At 46.4% G+C, this 21,209-nt stretch overlaps 1 protein-coding gene across 21 annotated transcripts in view; it reads right to left on the reverse strand.

Moving 5' to 3' along the window:
• The window catches only part of LOC115144382 (neurexin-1a), a 644,902-nt gene that overhangs the window by 426,216 nt on the left and 197,477 nt on the right, over positions 1-21,209 (reverse strand). For all 21 annotated transcript variants that reach the window (XM_065002580.1, XM_065002579.1, XM_065002574.1 and 18 more), the window contains one exon: positions 957-1,258. In XM_065002580.1, coding sequence (XP_064858652.1) covers positions 957-1,258 — 302 coding nt within the window. The remainder of the gene's footprint in view (positions 1-956; positions 1,259-21,209) is intronic.

Here is a 21,209-nt window from a genome sequence, read left to right on the forward strand (position 1 = left end):
ATTATTAGGACCAGTTTAGGACCATGTTCATGATTTTCAAGACCCGTTACAGACCAAGATTCGGACCGATCCCATCCGTTGGGACGTCGGTGGTCAGGAAATCATCTTATATTACTTTACCTCCATTTGGGTCTTATTGATGGACTTTAGGATCACTTTACTGTAATGAAACAAAGCAAAGACCCTGACACAGAATGAGGAGGAGAATGGAGATCGGATTCCCCCGTTGAGCATGCACTTTCATTATGCATTCTTAATGTTATCACAATTAAATCCAATTTTAACATTGCTGAAATCATCTCAATATTTATATATATATGTTTTTAAAACTTTTTGTCAGTGTGGCGTTTCAAAACAAACAATCCCCTACTATCCGAGCAGGAACACATCTAGAGAGAGCTAGTGTGTTGGTAGAATGCCGTACAAGAGATCCTCAATAAAACCAGTATCTTCAATACTTCCAACTCTATGTCATAAAGCAAACTGTGTCGCTTGTAAACTGTGTTGCTTTTATTTTTCTTAATTTTGCGTTTATTCTATTTTTTAGGGGTGTAACAGTTGAGCGTGTGTTGAGCAGCCAAAGACCCAGAGGTCCCCAACAAAAAGGCTGATCCTGGAAAAGTAAATACTTGTGGTCACAACTACAGTATAGAGGAATGGATGACTCAGAGATCAGCAACTCTGAACAAAGTGACGCTCGGGAAGCTATGTAGTTTTTCACATGATCTTTCCTCTACTGATGCCTTTCCTCACTGGTCTAGATATGTCCCTGCTCAAATGCAGCACCGCGTTCTTCATGTCTTACTACAGATCAAATCATTATTACCATCAATCCAAATACTTATTCCAAAATGGGTCAAATTCATTTGATTGTAATAATCAAATTCAATCAAATTGGGCTCATTTAAATTTGTTTACTACTAATTCTCCATTGCAGTCACCCATTTTACTGTTACCTGACGTAGATTCCTTGTAACTTTGACATCATGCCAATCATTGTCATTGAATTTCCCATTGACAGGCTCCACCAGAGCTTCAAAGGCCCCAGACCCCAAATTAATGACCAGCGATACAGCTCCGTTTTTCAGGGCCAGGTTGACGTAGTCTGCAGACTTCCCCGTGTGAAGCATCAGACCGTTCCTCTGTAACGTCTTGAAGGACAGGGTGATCTCGTCGCTGCTGCTCTGGATCGGGTTCAAGGACAAGTCGTAGCAGAAGAACTCAGATCCCTTGAAGGTCGCCACATAGTCTTCTTTTCCTATAAGAGACACAAAGATAAAGAGGGATTAGGTTTTACATAGAGGAAGGGAGGGAAGAAGAGCAACTCCTACATTCCATATAGCTCGGCCTGCTTAGCTGTCCACCTAGCTGTTCAGAAGGTATGGGAAGATTTCAAAAAGTTTAGGTTATAACAGTTCACATTCAGTTTGGACTTGACTTGGGGTGATAAGATGGGACGATATGGACATTTACAACAACTGCTCTCCTAAGGACTGGCTGTCCTGTACAGTACTTAACTGTGTACTTTTATTTGGTCCACCAATGGGCTGCATTACTGAAAACCATTAAAAACCTTGTGACCTGGTACCCATGGTTCCCCAAAAAGCAACAGGAAGCCTTGTCTCAAATCCTTACCTGTATCTCAGGTACTGAGGACAAGGTAGTGTGGACAAGAAAGTGTACCAAGTTCAAGTTCACTGCGCATTATCATTTTTTATGAATTTGCTGGAATTGTTTTACGTTCCTCAAACTCAAACATGATTAAACCAATCCGAAGGCAAGGATTCTGTACCAGAACCAATGTTTGGTTTATGCTTCACACGCTGAAGAGGAAACCCTTCTAATGATACATCATAGTACAATACAATATTATCTAATGATACATCATAGTACAATACAATATTATCTAATGATACATCCTAGTGCAATGCAATATTCTCCAATGATACATTCTAGTACAATACAATATTCTCCAATGATACATTCTAGTACAATACAATATTCTCCAATGATACATCATAGTACAATACATAATGCTTCAATGATACATCATAGTACAATACAATATGCTTCAATGATACATCATAGTACAATACAATATGCTTCAATGATACATCATAGTACAATACAGTATGCTTCAATGATACATCATAGTACAATACAATATGATTCAATGATACATCATAGTACAATTCAAATATGTACCATTGCTGCTCAAATGTAAAACCTGAAAAACCCATAATTATATTCGTAAAAAAGCCTTCATTGTTTACATTATCTGGCTCTACTGTGTTTGTGAATGGAAATGAAGTAATTGTATAATGGAGGTGTATGTTTTCAGGGTATTACATTGTATTCATCCAGGCTTCTCTCTATTCATTAGCCTGAGTACAATTACACTTACTAAAGAATGGGATGGAAGAGGGAGGGAGAGAGAAAGAGAGACAGAGACAGAGAGAAAAGAGAGAGGGGGGTAGAAGAGACAGAGAGAGATATTTCTGTTCTTTGTCGGATTCACCAAAGCTCCATAAAATCAGTCCAATTAATTTAGCTGCTACTCATTTTCAAGCCAATAAACCCATTTGAAAGCTGGCGGTTCACGGTTATGTTTTAGCCATAGAACATTACATTCTCAGAGACAAGAGATGAGATAAAAGAAGCCCCCATCCTTAATGGACCCTAGGAAGAACCTTAGTTGTTGCCAAGGTGTCAGCCAATGGGGATCCAAATAAAGTATAGTGCTCAACTCTTTGAAGGGGCAGTATTGTGGATAGCAAGCATCAGGCAGGGGAGGGACAATGGTAGGTCAACCAATAAACAAGCTATTTAAGAAGTGATCTGGGACCAGATAACAAGCTATTAAAATAACCATCCGACAATAAACCAACCACAACAAAAATGAACCACACTATTTATATACATATTACACACATAAACTGTATATACATAAGTACGTAGACACCCCTTCAAATTATTGGATTGGATTATTTCAGCCACACCCGCTGTTGACAGATGTATAAAAGAGCACACAGCCATGCAATCTCCATAGACAAACATTGGCAGGAGAATGGCCTTACAGAAGAGCTCAGTGACTTTCAATGTGGCACTGTCATAGGATTCCACCATCCCAACAAGTCAAATTTCTTCCAAACTAGAGCTTCCCCGGTCAACTGTAAGTGCTGTAATTGTGAAGTGGAAACGTCTAGGAACAACAAAGGCTCAGCCACAAAGTGGTAGGCCACACTAGCTCACAGAACGGGACTGCCAAGTGCTGAAGCACAAATCGCACAACAATCTTCTGTCCTCGGTTGCAACACTCACTACCGAGTTCCGAACTGCCTCTGGAAGCAACGTCAGCAGAAGAACTGTTCGTCGGGAGCTTCATGAAATGGGTTTCCATGGCCGAGCAGCCGCACTTAAGTCTAACATCACCATGCGCAATGCCAAATGTCGGCTGGAGTGTAATGTAATGAAATGTAAAACTCGGACGCCGGAACAGTGGAAACGTGTTCTGTGGAGTGATTAAGCTTCAGCATCTGGCAGTCCGAAGGAAAAATCTGGGATTTGCAGATGCCAGGAGAACTCTACCTGCCCAAATGCATAGCGCCTACTGTAAAGTTTGGTGGAGGAGGAATAAAGGTCTGGAGCTGGTTTTCATGGTTCAGGCTAAGCCCATTCGATCCAGTGGAGGGAAATCTTAACGCCACAGCATACAATGACAATTTAGATAATTCTGTGCTTCCAAGTTTGTAGCAACAGTTTGGGGAAATCAATTTTCTGTTTCAGGATGAAAGTGCCCCCATGCACAAGGTGAGGCCCATACAGAAGTGTTTTGTCGAGATCCGTGTGGAAGAACATGACTGGCCTGCACAGAGCCCTGACTTCAACCCCACTGAACACCTTTGGGATGAATTGGAAAGCCGACTGTGAGCCAGGCCTAATCGCCCTAATGTCTAATAAGTGCCGACCTCACTAAGTCCCCGCAGCAATGTTCCAACATCTAGTTGAAAGTCTTCCCAGAAGACTGGATGCTGTTATAGCAGCAATGTTCCAACATCTGTTATAGTAACAAGGGGGGTGTCACGACATCCGCCGAAGTTGGCTCCCCTGCCTGTTCGGGCGGTGCTCGGCGGTCGTCGTCACCGTCCTACTAGCCACCACCGATCCCTTTTTAGTTTGTCTGTTTGTTTTGTCTTATTAGTTTCACCTGCGTTTCTGTTTGGTTTAATGAGCTCATCTATATTTAGTAGGTAGACCCGCCTTTGTTTTGTGCGTGATTGTCATTATGTTACGTGTGTGCATTTTAAGTAGTGGTGGATTTTATTTTCTTAAACTTGGCACCCTGTGGTTTTTGGGTTGTCTCGTTGGATGTTGGATGCCTTAGTAAAAGCACTTAACCCCAGTGGAACTCTCTCTGCGTGACAGGGGGGACCAACTCAATATTAATGTCCATGATATTGGAATGAGATGTTTGACGAGCAGGTGTCCGCATACCTTTGGTCATGTAGTCTATAGTACACAGGTGCCCAAGCACAAATACATAGGCTACAGACAGACAGACACACTCACCCGCACACCCGCTCACCTGCCCGCACACACAAAGTGTCTCTCAGGAGCAATTTGTCAGGTCATCAATCCCTCTTTAAAAGTACGGCACCTCTGAGAACACTGCAAGTGGCCGTAATTCAGCCTGACTGGATCACCTCTCCTCTGCTCTCTCTTTAAGCGTATTTCTACCCCTGAGCCTCCATCCTCCATCAGTATGAGTGAGTGACAGTTGTCCTCCCCACACCCATCCACCTGCATAGACACACACACACACACACACACACACACACACACACACACACACACACACACACACACACACACACACACACACACACACACACACACACAAACACACACACAAACACACACACACACACACACACACACGCACACACACACACACACACACACACACACACACACACACACACACATCCTTCTCCCCCCTGTCAGTCCTGGACAACTTATCAGCCCCATCACTCCATGACCATTCATCTCCCCCCTCTCTCGCTCTCTCCTCATGCATTCCTCCCTCTGCTGCCTTTGGCTCAGCCCTAACGATCAATACTGCTAAGCAGTGTGCTGTGCTCTGAAGCACTGTGACTGTGACTGTGTGTGTGTGTGTGTGTGTGTGTGTGTGTGTGTGTGTGTGTGTGTGTGTGTGTGTGTGTGTGTGTGTGTGTGTGTGTGTGTGTGTGTGTGTGTGTGTGCGTGGGTGTGTGTGTGTGTAATGTGAGGCCTACGTGTTCAGAGTGAGGTACAGTACAGCAAGGAGACCAGTTGAGATCAAGCATTTGAAAGCACGCAAGTGTATGTGTTTAACAACATTCCTTACCCTGTGTGACATTACATTGTTGCTGCACATCGGTTCGTGGAAATACAGCTTCATTCTTACGTTCCTACTTCATTCTTCACAATAGAGTGAGATCTTTCAACAGTTGTGTTCAAGGGAGTAATTTCTCTGAAACACACCAGTTGTCATTTAGGCACCTCTACATCTACTGTCAAACAGCAAACTGCTTTTTTCGGCATCTACAGTACCTGTTCAATACCCTGTGGTGCCCTCTGATCCTTACTTTACCTACCCACCCTCCATCCTTACTTTACCTACCCACCCCTCCATCCATACTTTACCTACCCACCCCTCCATCCATACTTTACCTACCCACCCCTCCATCCATACTTTACCTACCCACCCCTCCCTCCTTACTTTACCTACCCACCCCTCCATCCATACTTTACCTACCCACCCCTCCATCCATACTTTACCTACCCACCCCTCCATCCTTACTTTACCTACCCACCCCTCCATCCATACTTTACCTACCAACCCCTCCATCCATACTTTACATACCAACCCCTCCATCCATACTTTACCTACCGACCCCTCCATCCATACTTTACATACCAACCCCTCCATCCATACTTTACCTACCAACCCCTCCATCCATACTTTACATACAAACCCCTCCATCCATACTTTACATACCAACCCCTCCATCCATACTTTACATACCAACCCCTCCATCCATACTTTACCTACCCACCCCTCCATCCATACTTTACCTACCCACCCATCCAACCATAGTTTACCTACCCAACCCTCCATCCATACTTACATACCCACCCCTCCATCCTTACTTTACCTACCAACACCTCCATCAATACTTCACCTACCCACCCCTCCTCCATCCATACTTTACCTACCACCCCTCCATCCTTACTTTACCTACCCACCCCTCGATCCATACATTACCTACCCACCCATCCAACCATAATTTACCTACCCACCACTCCATCCATACTTACATACCCACCCCTCCATCCTTACTTTACCTACCAACCCCTCCATCAATACTTCACCTACCCACCCTCCTCCATCCTTACTTTACCTACCACCCCTCCATCCTTACTTTACCTACCCACCCCTCCATCCCTACTTTACCTACCCACCCCTCCATCCTTACTTTACCTACCCACCCCTCCAACCATAATTTACCTACCCACCCCTCCATCCTTACTTTACCTACCCACCCCTCCATCCTTACTTTACCTACCCACCCCTCCATCCTTACTTTACCTACCCACCCTCCAACCATAATTTACCTACCCACCCCTCGATCCATACATTACCTACCCACCCATCCAACCATAATTTACCTACCCACCACTCCATCCATACTTACATACCCACCCCTCCATCCTTACTTTACCTACCCACCCCTCCATCCCTACTTTACCTACCCACCCCTCCATCCTTACTTTACCTACCAATCCCTCCATCCATACTTTACCTACCCACCTCTCCATCCTTACTTTACCAACCCACCCCTCCATCCATACTTTACCAACCCACCCCTCCATCCATACTTTACCAACCCACCCCTCCATCCATACTTTACCAACCCACCCCTCCATCCATACTTTACCTACCCACCCCTCCATCCTTACTTTACCAACCCACCCCTCCATCCTTACTTTACCTACCCACCCCTCCATCCCTACTTTACCTACCCACCCCTCCATCCTTACTTTACCTACCCACCCCTCCATCATTACTTTACCTACCCACCCCTCCATCCCTACTTTACCTACCCACCCCTCCATCCTGACATTACCTACCCACCCCTCCATCCATACTATACCTACCCACCCCTCCATCCTTACTTTACCTACCCACCTCTTCATCCATACTTTACCTACCCACCCCTCCATCCATACTTTACCTACCCACCCCTCCAACCATACTTTACCTACCCACCTCTTCATCCATACTTTACCTACCTACCCACCCCTCCATCCATACTTTACCTACCCACCCCTCCATCCATACTTTACCTACCCACCCCTCCTTCCATACTTTACCTACCAACCCCTCCATCCTTACTTTACCTACCCACCCCTCCATCCTTACTTTACCAACCCACCCCTCCATCCATACATTACCTACCCACCCATCCAACCATAATTTACCTACCCACCACTCCATCCATACTTACATACCCACCCCTCCATCCTTACTTTACCTACCAACCCCTCCATCAATACTTCATCTACCCACCCCTCCTCCATCCTTACTTTACCTACCACCCCTCCATCCTTACTTTACCTACCCACCCCTCCATCCCTACTTTACCTACCCACCCCTCCATCCTTACTTTACCTACCCACCCTCCATCCTTACTTTACCAACCCACCCCTCCAACCTTACTTTACCTACCCACCCTCCACCCCTACTTTACCTACCCACCCCTCCATCCCTACTTTACCTACCCACCCCTCCATCCTTACTTTACCAACCCACCCCTCCATCCATACTTTACCTACCCACCTCTTCATCCATACTTTACCTACCCACCCCTCCATCCATACTTTACCTACCCACCCCTCCAACCATACTTTACCTACCCACCTCTTCATCCATACTTTACCTACCTACCCACCCCTCCAACCATACTTTACCTACCCACCTCTTCATCCATACTTTACCTACCTACCCACCCCTCCATCCATACTTTACCTACCCACCCCTCCATCCATACTTTACCTACCCACCCCTCCATCCATACTTTACCTACCCACCCCTCCTTCCATACTTTACCTACCAACCCCTCCATCCTTACTTTACCTACCCACCCCTCCATCCTTACTTTACCAACCCACCCCTCCATCCATACCTTACCTACCCACCCATCCAACCATAATTTACCTACCCACCACTCCATCCATACTTACATACCCACCCCTCCATCCTTACTTTACCTACCAACCCCTCCATCAATACTTCACCTACCCACCCCTCCTCCATCCTTACTTTACCTACCACCCCTCCATCCTTACTTTACCTACCCACCTCTCCATCCCTACTTTACCTACCCACCCCTCCATCCTTACTTTACCTACCCACCCCTCCATCCTTACTTTACCAACCCACCCCTCCATCCTTACTTTACCTACCCACCCCTCCATCCCTACTTTACCAACCCACCTCTCCATCCTTACTTTACCAACCCACCCCTTCATCAACACTATACCTACCCACCCATCCATACATACTTTACCTACCCACTCCTCGATCCATACTTTACCTACCCACCCCTCCATCCTGACATTACCTACCCACACCTCCATCCTTACTTTACCAACCCACCCCTCCATCCTTACTTTACCAACCCACCCCTTCATCAATACTATACCTACCCACCCATCCATACATACTTTACCTACCCACCCCTCCATCCATACTTTACCTACCCACCCCCCATCCATAGTTTACCTACCCACGCCTCCATCCATACTTTACCTACCTACCCATCCAACCATAGTTTACCTACCCAACCCTCCATCCATACTTACATACCCACCCCTCCATCCTTACTTTACCTACCAACACCTCCATCAATACTTCACCTACCCAACCCTCCTCCATCCATACTTTACCTACCACCCCTCCATCCTTACTTTACCTACCCACCCCTCGATCCATACATTACCTACCCACCCATCCAACCATAATTTACCTACCCACCACTCCATCCATACTTACATACCCACCCCTCCATCCTTACTTTAACTACCAACCCCTCCATCAATACTTCACCTACCCACCCCTCCTCCATCCTTACTTTACCTACCACCCCTCCATCCTTACTTTACCTACCCACCCCCTCCATTCCTACTTTACCTACCCACCCCTCCATCCTTACTTTACCTACCCACCCCTCCAACCATAATTTACCTACCCACCCCTCCATCCATACTTTACCTACCCACCCCTCCATCCATACTTTACCTACCCACCCCTCCTTCCATACTTTACCTACCAACCCCTCCATCCTTACTTTACCTACCCACCCCTCCATCCTTACTTTACCAACCCACCCCTCCATCCATACATTACCTACCCACCCATCCAACCATAATTTACCTACCCACCACTCCATCCATACTTACATACCCACCCCTCCATCCTTACTTTACCTACCAACCCCTCCATCAATACTTCACCTACCCACCCCTCCTCCATCCTTACTTTACCTACCACCCCTCCATCCTTACTTTACCTACCCACCTCTCCATCCCTACTTTACCTACCCACCCCTCCATCCTTACTTTACCTACCCACCCCTTCATCCTTACTTTACCAACCCACCCCTCCATTCTTACTTTACCTACCCACCCCTCCATCCCTACTTTACCAACCCACCCCTCCATCCTTACTTTACCAACCCACCCCTTCATCAATACTATACCTACCCACCCATCCATACATACTTTACCTACCCACTCCTCGATCCATACTTTACCTACCCACCCCTCCATCCTGACATTACCTACCCACACCTCCATCCCCACTTTCATCCCTACCCACCCCTCCATCCATACTTTACCTACCCACCCCTCCATCCCTCCTTCCATACTTTACCTACCCACCCCTCCATCCTTACTTTACCTACCCACCCCTCCATCCATACTTTACCAACCCACCCCCATCCATAGTTTACCTACCCACGCTTCCATCCATACTTTACCTACCCACCCATCCAACCATAGTTTACCTACCCAACCCTCCATCCATACTTTACATACCCACCCCTCCATCCTTACTTTACCTACCAACACCTCCATCAATACTTCACCTACCCACCCCTCCTCCATCCATACTTTACCTACCACCCCTCCATCCTTACTTTACCTACCCACCCCTCATCCATACATTACCTACCCACCCCATCCAACCATAATTTACCTACCCACCACTCCATCCATACTTTACATACCCACCCCTCCATCCATACTTTAACTACCAACCCCTCCATCAATACTTCACCTACCCACCCCTCCTCCATCCATACTTTACCTACCACCCCTCCATCCTTACTTTACCTACCCACCCCCCATTCCTAGTTTACCTACCCACCCCTCCATCCATACTTTACCTACCCACCCATCCAACCATAAGTTTACCTACCCACCCCTCCATCCATACTTTACATACCCACCCCTCCATCCTTACTTTACCTACCAACACCTCCTTCAATACTTTACCTACCACCCCCTCCATCCATACTTTACCTACCCACCCCTCCATCCTTACTTTACCCAACCCACCCCTCCATCCATACATTACCTACCCACCCATCCAACCATAATTTACCTACCCACCACTCCATCCATACTTACATACCCACCCTCCATCCTTACTTTACCTACCAACCCCTCCATCAATACTTACCTACCCACCCTCCTCCATCCCTACTTTACCTACCCCCCTCCATCCTTACTTTACCTACCCAACCCTCCATCCCTACTTTACCTACCCACCCCTCCATCCTTACTTTACCAACCCACCCCTCCATCCATACTTTACCAACCCACCCATCCATCCATACTTTACCTACCCACCACTCCATCCCTACTTTACCAACCCACCCCTCCATCCTTACTTTACCAACCCACCCCTCCATCAATACTATACCTACCCACCCATCCATCCATCCTTTACCTACCCACTCCTCCATCCATACTTTACCTACCCACCCCTCCATCCATACTTTACCTACCCACCCTCCATCCTTACTTTACCTACCCACCTCTTCATTTTTACTTTACCAACCCACCCCTCCATCCATACTTTACCTACCCACCCCTCCATCCTTACTTTACCTACCCACCCCTCCATCCATACTTTACCTACCCACCCATCCAACCATAATTTACCTACCCACCCCTCCATCCATACTTTACCTACCCACCCCCCATCCATAGTTTACCTACCCACCCTCCTCCATCCTTACTTTACCTACCACCCATCCATCCTTAGTTTACCTACCCAACCCTCCATCCCTACTTTACCTACCCACCCCTCCATCCTTACTTTACCTACCAACACCTCCACCATAATTTACCTACCCACCCCTCTCCATCCATACTTTACCTACCACCCCTCCATCCTTACTTTACCTACCCACCCCTCCATCCATACTTTACCTACCCACCCCTCCATCCTTACTTTACCTACCCACCCTCCATCCCTACTTTACCTACCCACCCCTCCATCCTTACTTTACCTACCCACCCCTCCATCCTTACTTTACCAACCCACCCCTTCATCCAATACTATACCTACCCACCCCTCCATCCATACTTTACCTACCCACCCCTCCATCCATAATTTACCTACCCACCCCTCCATCCTGACATTACCTACCCACCCCTCCATCCATACTTACCTACCCACCCATCCATCCATACTTTACCTACCCACCTCTCCACCCATACTTTACCTACCCACCCCTCCATCCATACTTTACCTACCACCCCTCCATCAATACTTACCTACCCACCCTCCTCCATCCTTACTTTACCTACCCACCCCTCCATCCATACTTTACCTACCCACCTCTCCATCCATACTTTACCTACCCACCCCTCCATCCATACTTTACCTACCCACCCCTCCATCCTTACTTTACCAACCCACCCCTCCATCCTTACTTTACCAACCCACCCCTCCATCCTTACATTACCTACCCACCCATCCAATCCATGCATTTACCTACCCACCCATCCAACCATACTTTACCTACCCACCACTCCATCCATACTTACCTACCCACCCCTCCATCCATACTTTACCTACCCACCTCTTCCATCCATACTTTACCTACCTACCCACCCCTCCATCCATACTTTACCTACCCACCCCTCCATCCATACTTTACCTACCCACCCCTCCATCCTTACTTTACCTACCCACCCCTCCAACCATAATTTACCAACCCACCCCTCCATCCTTACTTTACCTACCCACCCCTCCAACCATACTTTACCTACCCACCACTCCATCCATACTTTACCTACCCACCCCTCCATCCTTACTTTACCTACCAACCCCTCCATCAATACTTCACCTACCCACCCCTCCATCCTTACTTTACCTACCCACCCCTCCATCCTTACTTTACCAACCCACCCCTCCATCAATACTTTACCTACCCACCCCTCCATCCATACTTTACCTACCCACTCCTCCATCCCTACTTTACCTACCCACCCCTCCATCCTGACTTTACCAACCCACCCCTCCATCCATACTATACCTACCCACCCCTCCATCCTTACTTTACCTACCCACTCTTCATCCATACTTTACCTACCCACCCCTCCATCCTGACTTTACCTACCCACCCCTCCATCCATACTTTACCTACCCACCTCTTCATCCATACTTTACCTACCTACCCACCCCTCCATCCATACTTTACCTACCCACCCCTCCATCCATACTTTACCTACCCACCCCTCCTTCATCCATACTTTACCTACCAACCCCTCCATCCATACTTTACCTACCCACCCCTCCATCCTTACTTTACCTACCCACCCTCCATCCATACATTACCTACCCACCCATCCAACCATATTTACCTACCCACCACTCCATCCATACTTTACCTACCCACCCCTCCATCCATACTTTACCTACCCACCCCTCCTTCCATACTTTACCTACCCAACCCCTCCATCCTTACTTTACCTACCTACCCACCCCTCCATCCTTACTTTACCAACCCACCCCTCCATCCATACATTACCTACCCACCCATCCAACCATAATTTACCTACCCACCACTCCATCCATACTTTACCTACCCACCCCTCCATCCATACTTTACCTACCCACCCCTCCAACCATACTTTACCTACCCACCCTCCATCCATACTTTACCTACCCAACCCCTCCATCCTTACTTTACCTACCCACCCCTCCATCCTTACTTTACCAACCCACCCCTCCATCCATACATTACCTACCCACCCATCCAACCATAATTTACCTACCCACCACTCCATCCATACTTACATACCCACCCCTCCATCCTTACTTTACCTACCAACCCCTCCATCAATACTTCACCTACCCACCCCTCCTCCATCCTTACTTTACCTACCACCCCTCCATCCTTACTTTACCTACCCACCCCTCCATCCCTACTTTACCTACCCACCCCTCCATCCCTACTTTACCTACCCACCACTCCATCCCTACTTTACCTACCCACCCCTCCATCCTTACTTTACCAACCCACCCCTTCATCAATACTATACCTACCCACCCATCCATACATACTTTACCTACCCACTCCTCGATCCATACTTTACCTACCCACCCCTCCATCCTGACATTACCTACCCACACCTCCATCCTTACTTTACCTACCCACCTCTTCATCCATACTTTACCTACCCACCTCTTCATCCATACTTTACCTACCTACCCACCCCTCCAACCATACTTTACCTACCCACCTCTTCATCCATACTTTACCTACCTACCCACCCCTCCATCCTTACTTTACCTACCCACCTCTTCATCCATACTTTACCTACCCACCCCTCCATCCATACTTTACCTACCCACCCCTCCAACCATACTTTACCTACCCACCTCTTCATCCATACTTTACCTACCTACCCACCCCTCCATCCATACTTTACCTACCCACCCCTCCATCCATACTTTACCTACCCACCCCTCCTTCCATACTTTACCTACCAACCCCTCCATCCTTACTTTACCTACCCACCCCTCCATCCTTACTTTACCAACCCACCCCTCCATCCATACATTACCTACCCACCCATCCAACCATAATTTACCTACCCACCACTCCATCCATACTTTACCTACCCACCCCTCCATCCATACTTTACCTACCCACCCCTCCAACCATACTTTACCTACCCACCTCTTCATCCATACTTTACCTACCTACCCACCCCTCCATCCATACTTTACCTACCCACCCCTCCATCCATACTTTACCTACCAACCCCTCCATCCTTACTTTACCTACCCACCCCTCCATCCTTACTTTACCAACCCACCCCTCCATCCATACATTACCTACCCACCCATCCAACCATAATTTACCTACCCACCACTCCATCCATACTTACATACCCACCCCTCCATCCTTACTTTACCTACCAACCCCTCCATCAATACTTCACCTACCCACCCCTCCTCCATCCTTACTTTACCTACCACCCCTCCATCCTTACTTTATCTACCCACCCCTCCATCCCTACTTTACCTACCCACCCCTCCATCCCTACTTTACCTACCCACCACTCCATCCCTACTTTACCTACCCACCCCTCCATCCTTACTTTACCAACCCACCCCTTCATCAATACTATACCTACCCACCCATCCATACATACTTTACCTACCCACTCCTCGATCCATACTTTACCTACCCACCCCTCCATCCTGACATTACCTACCCACACCTCCATCCTTACTTTACCTACCCACCTCTTCATCCATACTTTACCTACCCACCTCTTCATCCATACTTTACCTACCTACCCACCCCTCCAACCATACTTTACCTACCCACCTCTTCATCCATACTTTACCTACCTACCCACCCCTCCATCCATACTTTACCTATCCACCCCTCCAACCATACTTTACCTACCCACGCCTCCATCCATACTTTACCTACCCACCCCTCCATCCATACTTTACCTACCCACCCCTCCAACCATACTTTACCTACCCACGCCTCCATCCATACTTTACCTACCCACGCTCCATCCATACTTTACCTACCCACCTCTCCATCCATACTTTACCTACCCACCCCTCCATCCATACTTTACCTACCCACCCTTCCAACCATACTTTACCTACCCACCCCTCCAACCATACTTTACCTACCCACCCCTCCAACCATACTTTACCTACCCACCCCTCCAACCATACTTTACCTACCCACCCCTCCAACCATACTTTACCTACCCACCCCTCCAACCATACTTTACCTACCCACCCTTCCAACCATACTTTACCTACCCACCTCTCCATCCATACTTTACCTACCCACCTCTCCATCCATACTTTACCTACCCACCTCTCCATCCATACTTTACCTACCCACCTCTCCATCCATACTTTACCTACCCACCTCTCCATCCATACTTTACCTACCCACCCCTACATCCATACTTTACCTACCCACCCCTCCATCCATAATTTACCTACCAATCCCTCCATCCATACTCAACCTACCCATTCCTCCATCGCTCCTTCCTCCACTGTCCATTCCTCTATCAAGTCACCTCTTCACCCCTCTACCCATCCTCCTATCCACCTCGCCACTCTCCCTCCTCTCCACCCTTCCTCTTCTCCACCCCTCCACCCTTCCTCCTCTCCACCTCTCCACCCTCCCTCTTCTCTACCCCACCTCCTCTCCACCTCTCCCTGAGTCATGTAGGTGAATTGGTACAGGGAGTGTAAGAGTCAGCCTAGTCAGCTTACTCACCCCATCTTCCTTGAGAATCAAAGGTAAAAGTACAAGATATAAACAGACGGATACGTACGTTCCAAAAGGAAAGGTTCAAAATAACAACACACAGGTAGAAGGCTTCAAAAGGTGTATGTTATTGTTTTGAGTTAGTTGACTCAACATCTTGTTCTACGGGATTATTTTATTTCACTATCTTGTTCAATTCAATGAGCTACAAGGCTTCTCACTCTCTCTCGCTCTCTCTACCCCTTCCCCTCCTCCCTCCATCTCTCACCCTCTCTCCCCCTCCCTCTCTTTCTCTTTATCTCTCTCTCTCTCTCCTTATCTCAATTTCACTCTGCCTTCTCTCCCTACCCCACTGTGCCCCTCCCCCTCTCCCTCCACCGCCCCTTCTCTCTCCCATCATCCTAATGATATCAATCCTCACTAATCTCATAACCCTGACACCTAGTGACCCACAAGCATACATGAATTCAATCACAACTGTCGCCTCTGACACCCAATGTGATGTCTACGTGTTCCGAGTGAATTAGAGTGAGGACAGCAGTCGAGGTCAAGCATTTGTAAAACACCCACATGCCACTGTCACCCTCTCCTTAGGGAATTTAGGTTCATTGCCATGAGAATCTCTGAGATGAGACTAGGGATTGTGTCCCAAATGGCACCATATTCCCTATATACAGTAGTGTACTACTTTTGACCAAGGCTCCCTAAATAGTTTGTCTGAAAGGTGACCCTATTCCTTATGTAGTGGACTACTTTTGAACAGGACCCATGGTAAAAAAAATAGTGCACTACATGGGGAATAGGGTATAATTTCAGACAGACTAGCGTTTTATCATATTGATAAAGGCTAATCACTATCTAATAACCGTATCATTGTAGGTAGCAGTCACTATTCTCATTATGAATGCTTGGTTGGATTGGATCTGAGCCCTGTCGTACGGTACGGAGCATAACATATTTATAGATTGGGCCGTGCTTGTAAAATGACCTGTTCTTCAGGTTCTATTAGGGGTACGAGAAGTGTAATGGGCTTGGTAGTGTAGTAAAGGAGCAGGACAATGCAAAATGGGCCAGTATTCAGTCACTCTGCTGATCAATTGAAAATCTACTGGGAAAGAAGAAATCTGTGAAAATCTACTGAGAAATAAGAAATCTGTGAAAATCTACTGGGAAAGAAGAAATCTGTGAAAATCTACTGGGAAATAAGAAATCTGTGAAAATCTACTGGGAAAGACGAAATCTGTGAAAATCTACTGAGAAATAAGAAATCTGTGAAAATCTACTGGGAAAGAAGAAATCTGGGAAAATCTACTGGGAAATAAGAAATCTGGGAAAATCTACTGGGAAAGAAGAAATCTGTGAAAATCTGTACAAGTCGCCCTTTGGTGAACGTGAAAGTGGGTAAGTGGCTGAAAATATCAAAATGGTCAAAACAAAACAGCAAGGAGAAGCCGTACTCAAACCTTTATACCACACACATATACAACAGACACACATATACACACACAGAAGCACGCACACACACACACACACACACGCACACATACACACTTACACGCACGCACGCACATACACACACACACACGCACACATACACACTCACACGCACATGCACGCAAGCACACACACACTCATGCGCACTCATACGCACAGCCATGCACGTGCACACAGGCAATTTAACCTCTCTACCCCTCAGTTGGAGTAATATTCAATCGTTCTGCTCCTTATTAATGTCTTAGAGACCCTTCTTAGAGAGACCATTACTGAAGCAGTACAGTGAAGCTTCGTCACAGTATGCGTCTCTGTCTCTGCAGACTGGCACGGGAGGGAGTGTGTGTATGTGTGTGTATGTGTGTGTGTGTGTGTGTGTGTGTGTGCGGAGGAGGAGGATGGGATGGGGTACTTCTAAAGTCCTTCTTCTCAGTGAGAATGTTATTTTTTTGTGTGGGGCTAAACTGACTGTGTATCTGTCTGTGTGGGGCTAAACTCACTGTGTATCTGTCTGTGTGGGGCTAAACTCACTGTGTATCTGTCTGTGTGGGGCTAAACTCACTGTGGATCTGTCTGTGTGGGGCTAAACTCACCGTGTATCTGTCTGTGTGGGGCTAAACTCACTGTGTATCTGTCTGTTTGGGGCTAAACTCATCATGTATATATCTGTGTGGGGCTAAACTCACTGTATATCTGTCTGTGTGGGGCTACACTCACTGTTTGCCAAGCTAGAACAGCATGAGGTCTGACAGTACTCAGCAGATAGGGACACATTGAGACTCACATGCTCTACCATGTCAAGGTGATGCTGGACAGAAGACAGTCACTGAGAGGCATGGGGACATTTCTACCCATTTATTCATTTTACAACTCCTTCACTTCAACCCTTCCTTCACTCTCCCATCTCTCTCTCTCTTTCTGTTTCAATCTCTCTCTCTTTCTGTTTCAATCTCTCACTTTCTATTTCAACCTCTCTCTCTCATTGCAGGACATAAACAATCACGGCCCTTTTGAAAGGCTGTGATATATATGGGTAGTTAATTAAAACGTGTTAATTGTGCAGTTTGATAACAGCTTGTCATTCCTTCAAGGTCACGTCTGTGTTTATTCACATAACACTTTCATATACATTTAGAATAATCCTCAGGGAACATGCTTGAAGACTAGTTTTTTGCAGCATTACTAATTGTGTTGTGTGTGTGTGTGTGTGTGTGTGTGTGTGTGTGTGTGTGTGTGTGTGTGTGTGTGTGTGTGCGTGTGTGTGTGCGTGTGTGTGTGTGTGTGTGTGTGTGTGTAGACTATAAGCATTCTCTCTCTGTTCTCTCCTGCCAGTGGGCCTTGAGTGGCACCAATCGGCGGACAGCTGTAGGAGTGAGCCTGTACATCCTCAGTCTAAACAGAGCTCTCTCTCATCCTGTCATGTTACAGAGCAGATCAGTGTCTTGTCTGGGATATTTATTTAGGGACATTAGACAAAGCATTCGACCACTGTTCTCCATCATATAAAGTCTAGATATCAGTAATGTATACAGAAGTTGTTTGCTACAAAAAAAATATCCAAAGAATGTGAAAAGCAATTCATAGGATGTTGATAGAAAACAACAATTAGTCCCTTCCTGCATGGAGTGCTCTTTGATACTAAGGTCATAATGTGATCAAATACGCTTCAAAAGGATGCTAGTGCTTCAGAGGAACTTCTCTCTGTCATAATGTAAGAGGCTTTGGCTGGCTTTACGACACTAACGTCCCTATCGTTTTAATAGGCTGTCAATCAGAGGAAGAACGAGACAGAGAGAGTGAGAGAGAGCGAGGGTGAACTGCAAATGTCAGTCAAACACACACACACACACACACACATACAGATAGGCACACACATACAGATAGGCACACACACACACACTCACACTCTATCACTCGCTTACTCACTCAGTTCAGCCTGCTTCTTTGTAAAAATAAACTCAAACATCACTCCTACCGTAAGAATTAATTCATGGCTTCAATAGCCAAATACTGCTCCAATGCAACCTTTAAAATCTGATGAAGCTGCGAGAGCTACTTTAATATGTGTGGGCCTCTTTCTAGCAGCTAAACTCAGTGTGAACCCAGACAGAGTCAGTCTGGCACAAAGAGCTCTATCTGGGGGTCCATGCTTCTTACACAGGCAGGAAGAGCGAAGGAGGCAGGAGGAGGAAAATAAGGGAAGGGATTTAAAAAGGTACCATTAAAGTGTGACTTAAGGGAGAGGAGAGATATGGAGCAGAGGAGAAATGTCTAACAGAGGAAGAGGAGGAGAGAGAGGAAAGAGAGAGGGGGGGTGATAGAATGAACTACGGGAGAAAATACAAACCCTCCAACCCAAAAAGACCTGTGGTGTTGATGGTATCCTCAAGGAAATGATGAAATATACAGACAACAAATTTAAATTGGCTATACTCTTTAACATCACCCTTAGCTCTGGCATCTTCCCCAATTTTTGCAAACAAGGACTGACCCCAATCCACAAAAGAGGAGACAAATTTGACCCCAATAACTACCATGGGCTACACGTCAACAGCAACCTTGGGAAAATCATCTGCATTATCATTAACAGTGTACTGAGCAAATGTCAAATTGTCTTTTTACCAAATTACCGTACGACAGACCACGTATTCACCCTGCAGACCCTAATTGACAAACAAACAAACCAAAACAAAGGCAAAGTCTGCAATACAAATTGATGGAAAGTGGTATTGGGGGAAAACCATACAGTATTATAAAATCCATGTACACAAACAACTAGTGTGCAGTAAAAATTGGCAAAAAACAAACACATTTCTTTCCACAGGGCCGTGGCGTGACACAGGGATGCAGCTTAAGCCCCACCCTCTTCAACATATACAGTATATTAACAATTTGGCAAGGGCACTAGAACAGTCTGCAGCACCTGGCCTCACCCTTCTAGAGTCTGTAGTCAAATGTCTACTATTTTGCTGATAATCTGGTGATTCTGTCCCAAACTAAAAAGGGCCTACAGCAGCACCTAGATCTTCTACACAGATTCTGTCTGACCTAGGCCTTGACAGTAAATTTCAGTAAGACAAAAGTAATGGTGTTCCAAAAAAGGTCCAGTCGCCAGGACCACAAATACAAATTCCATCTAGACTCCGTTGCCCTAGAGCACACAAAAAACTTGACATACATATGTATATTTACTTAAACATCTGCGCCACAGGTAACATCCACAAAGCTGTGAATGAGCTGAGAGACAAGACAAGAAGTGCCTTCTATGCCATCAAAAGGAACATCAAATTCGACATACCGATTAGGATCTGGTGAACCAATTGCCCCTTACGGTTGTGAGGTCTGGGGACTGCTCACCAACCAATAATTCACAAAATGGGACAAACACCAAATTGACACTGCATGCAGAATTCTGAAAAAACGCCAGATAATGCATGCAGAGCAGAATTAGGCCAATACCTGCTAATTATCAAAATTAATGATCAAAATCCAGAAAAGAGTGGTTAAATTCTTTGACTACAGTATGTAAAGACTCAGTGAGCATAGTCTTGCTATTGAGAAAGGCCACCATAGCCAGACCTGGCTCTCAAGTTAAGACAGGCTATGTGCAAATTGCCCACAAAATGAGGTGGAAACTGACCTGCTCTTACTAACCTCCTGACTAATGTATGACCATATTAGAGACATATATTTCTCTCAGATGACACAGATCCACAAAGAATTCTAAAACAAACCCAATTTCGATAAACTCCCATATCTACTGGGTGAAATACGACAGTGTGCCATCACAGCAGCAAGATGTGTGACCTGTTGCCAGAAGAAAAGGTCAACCAATGAAGA

This window comes from Oncorhynchus nerka, linkage group LG16 (assembly GCF_034236695.1).
Source record: "Oncorhynchus nerka isolate Pitt River linkage group LG16, Oner_Uvic_2.0, whole genome shotgun sequence".
Classification (NCBI taxonomy): Eukaryota; Metazoa; Chordata; class Actinopteri; order Salmoniformes; family Salmonidae; genus Oncorhynchus; species Oncorhynchus nerka.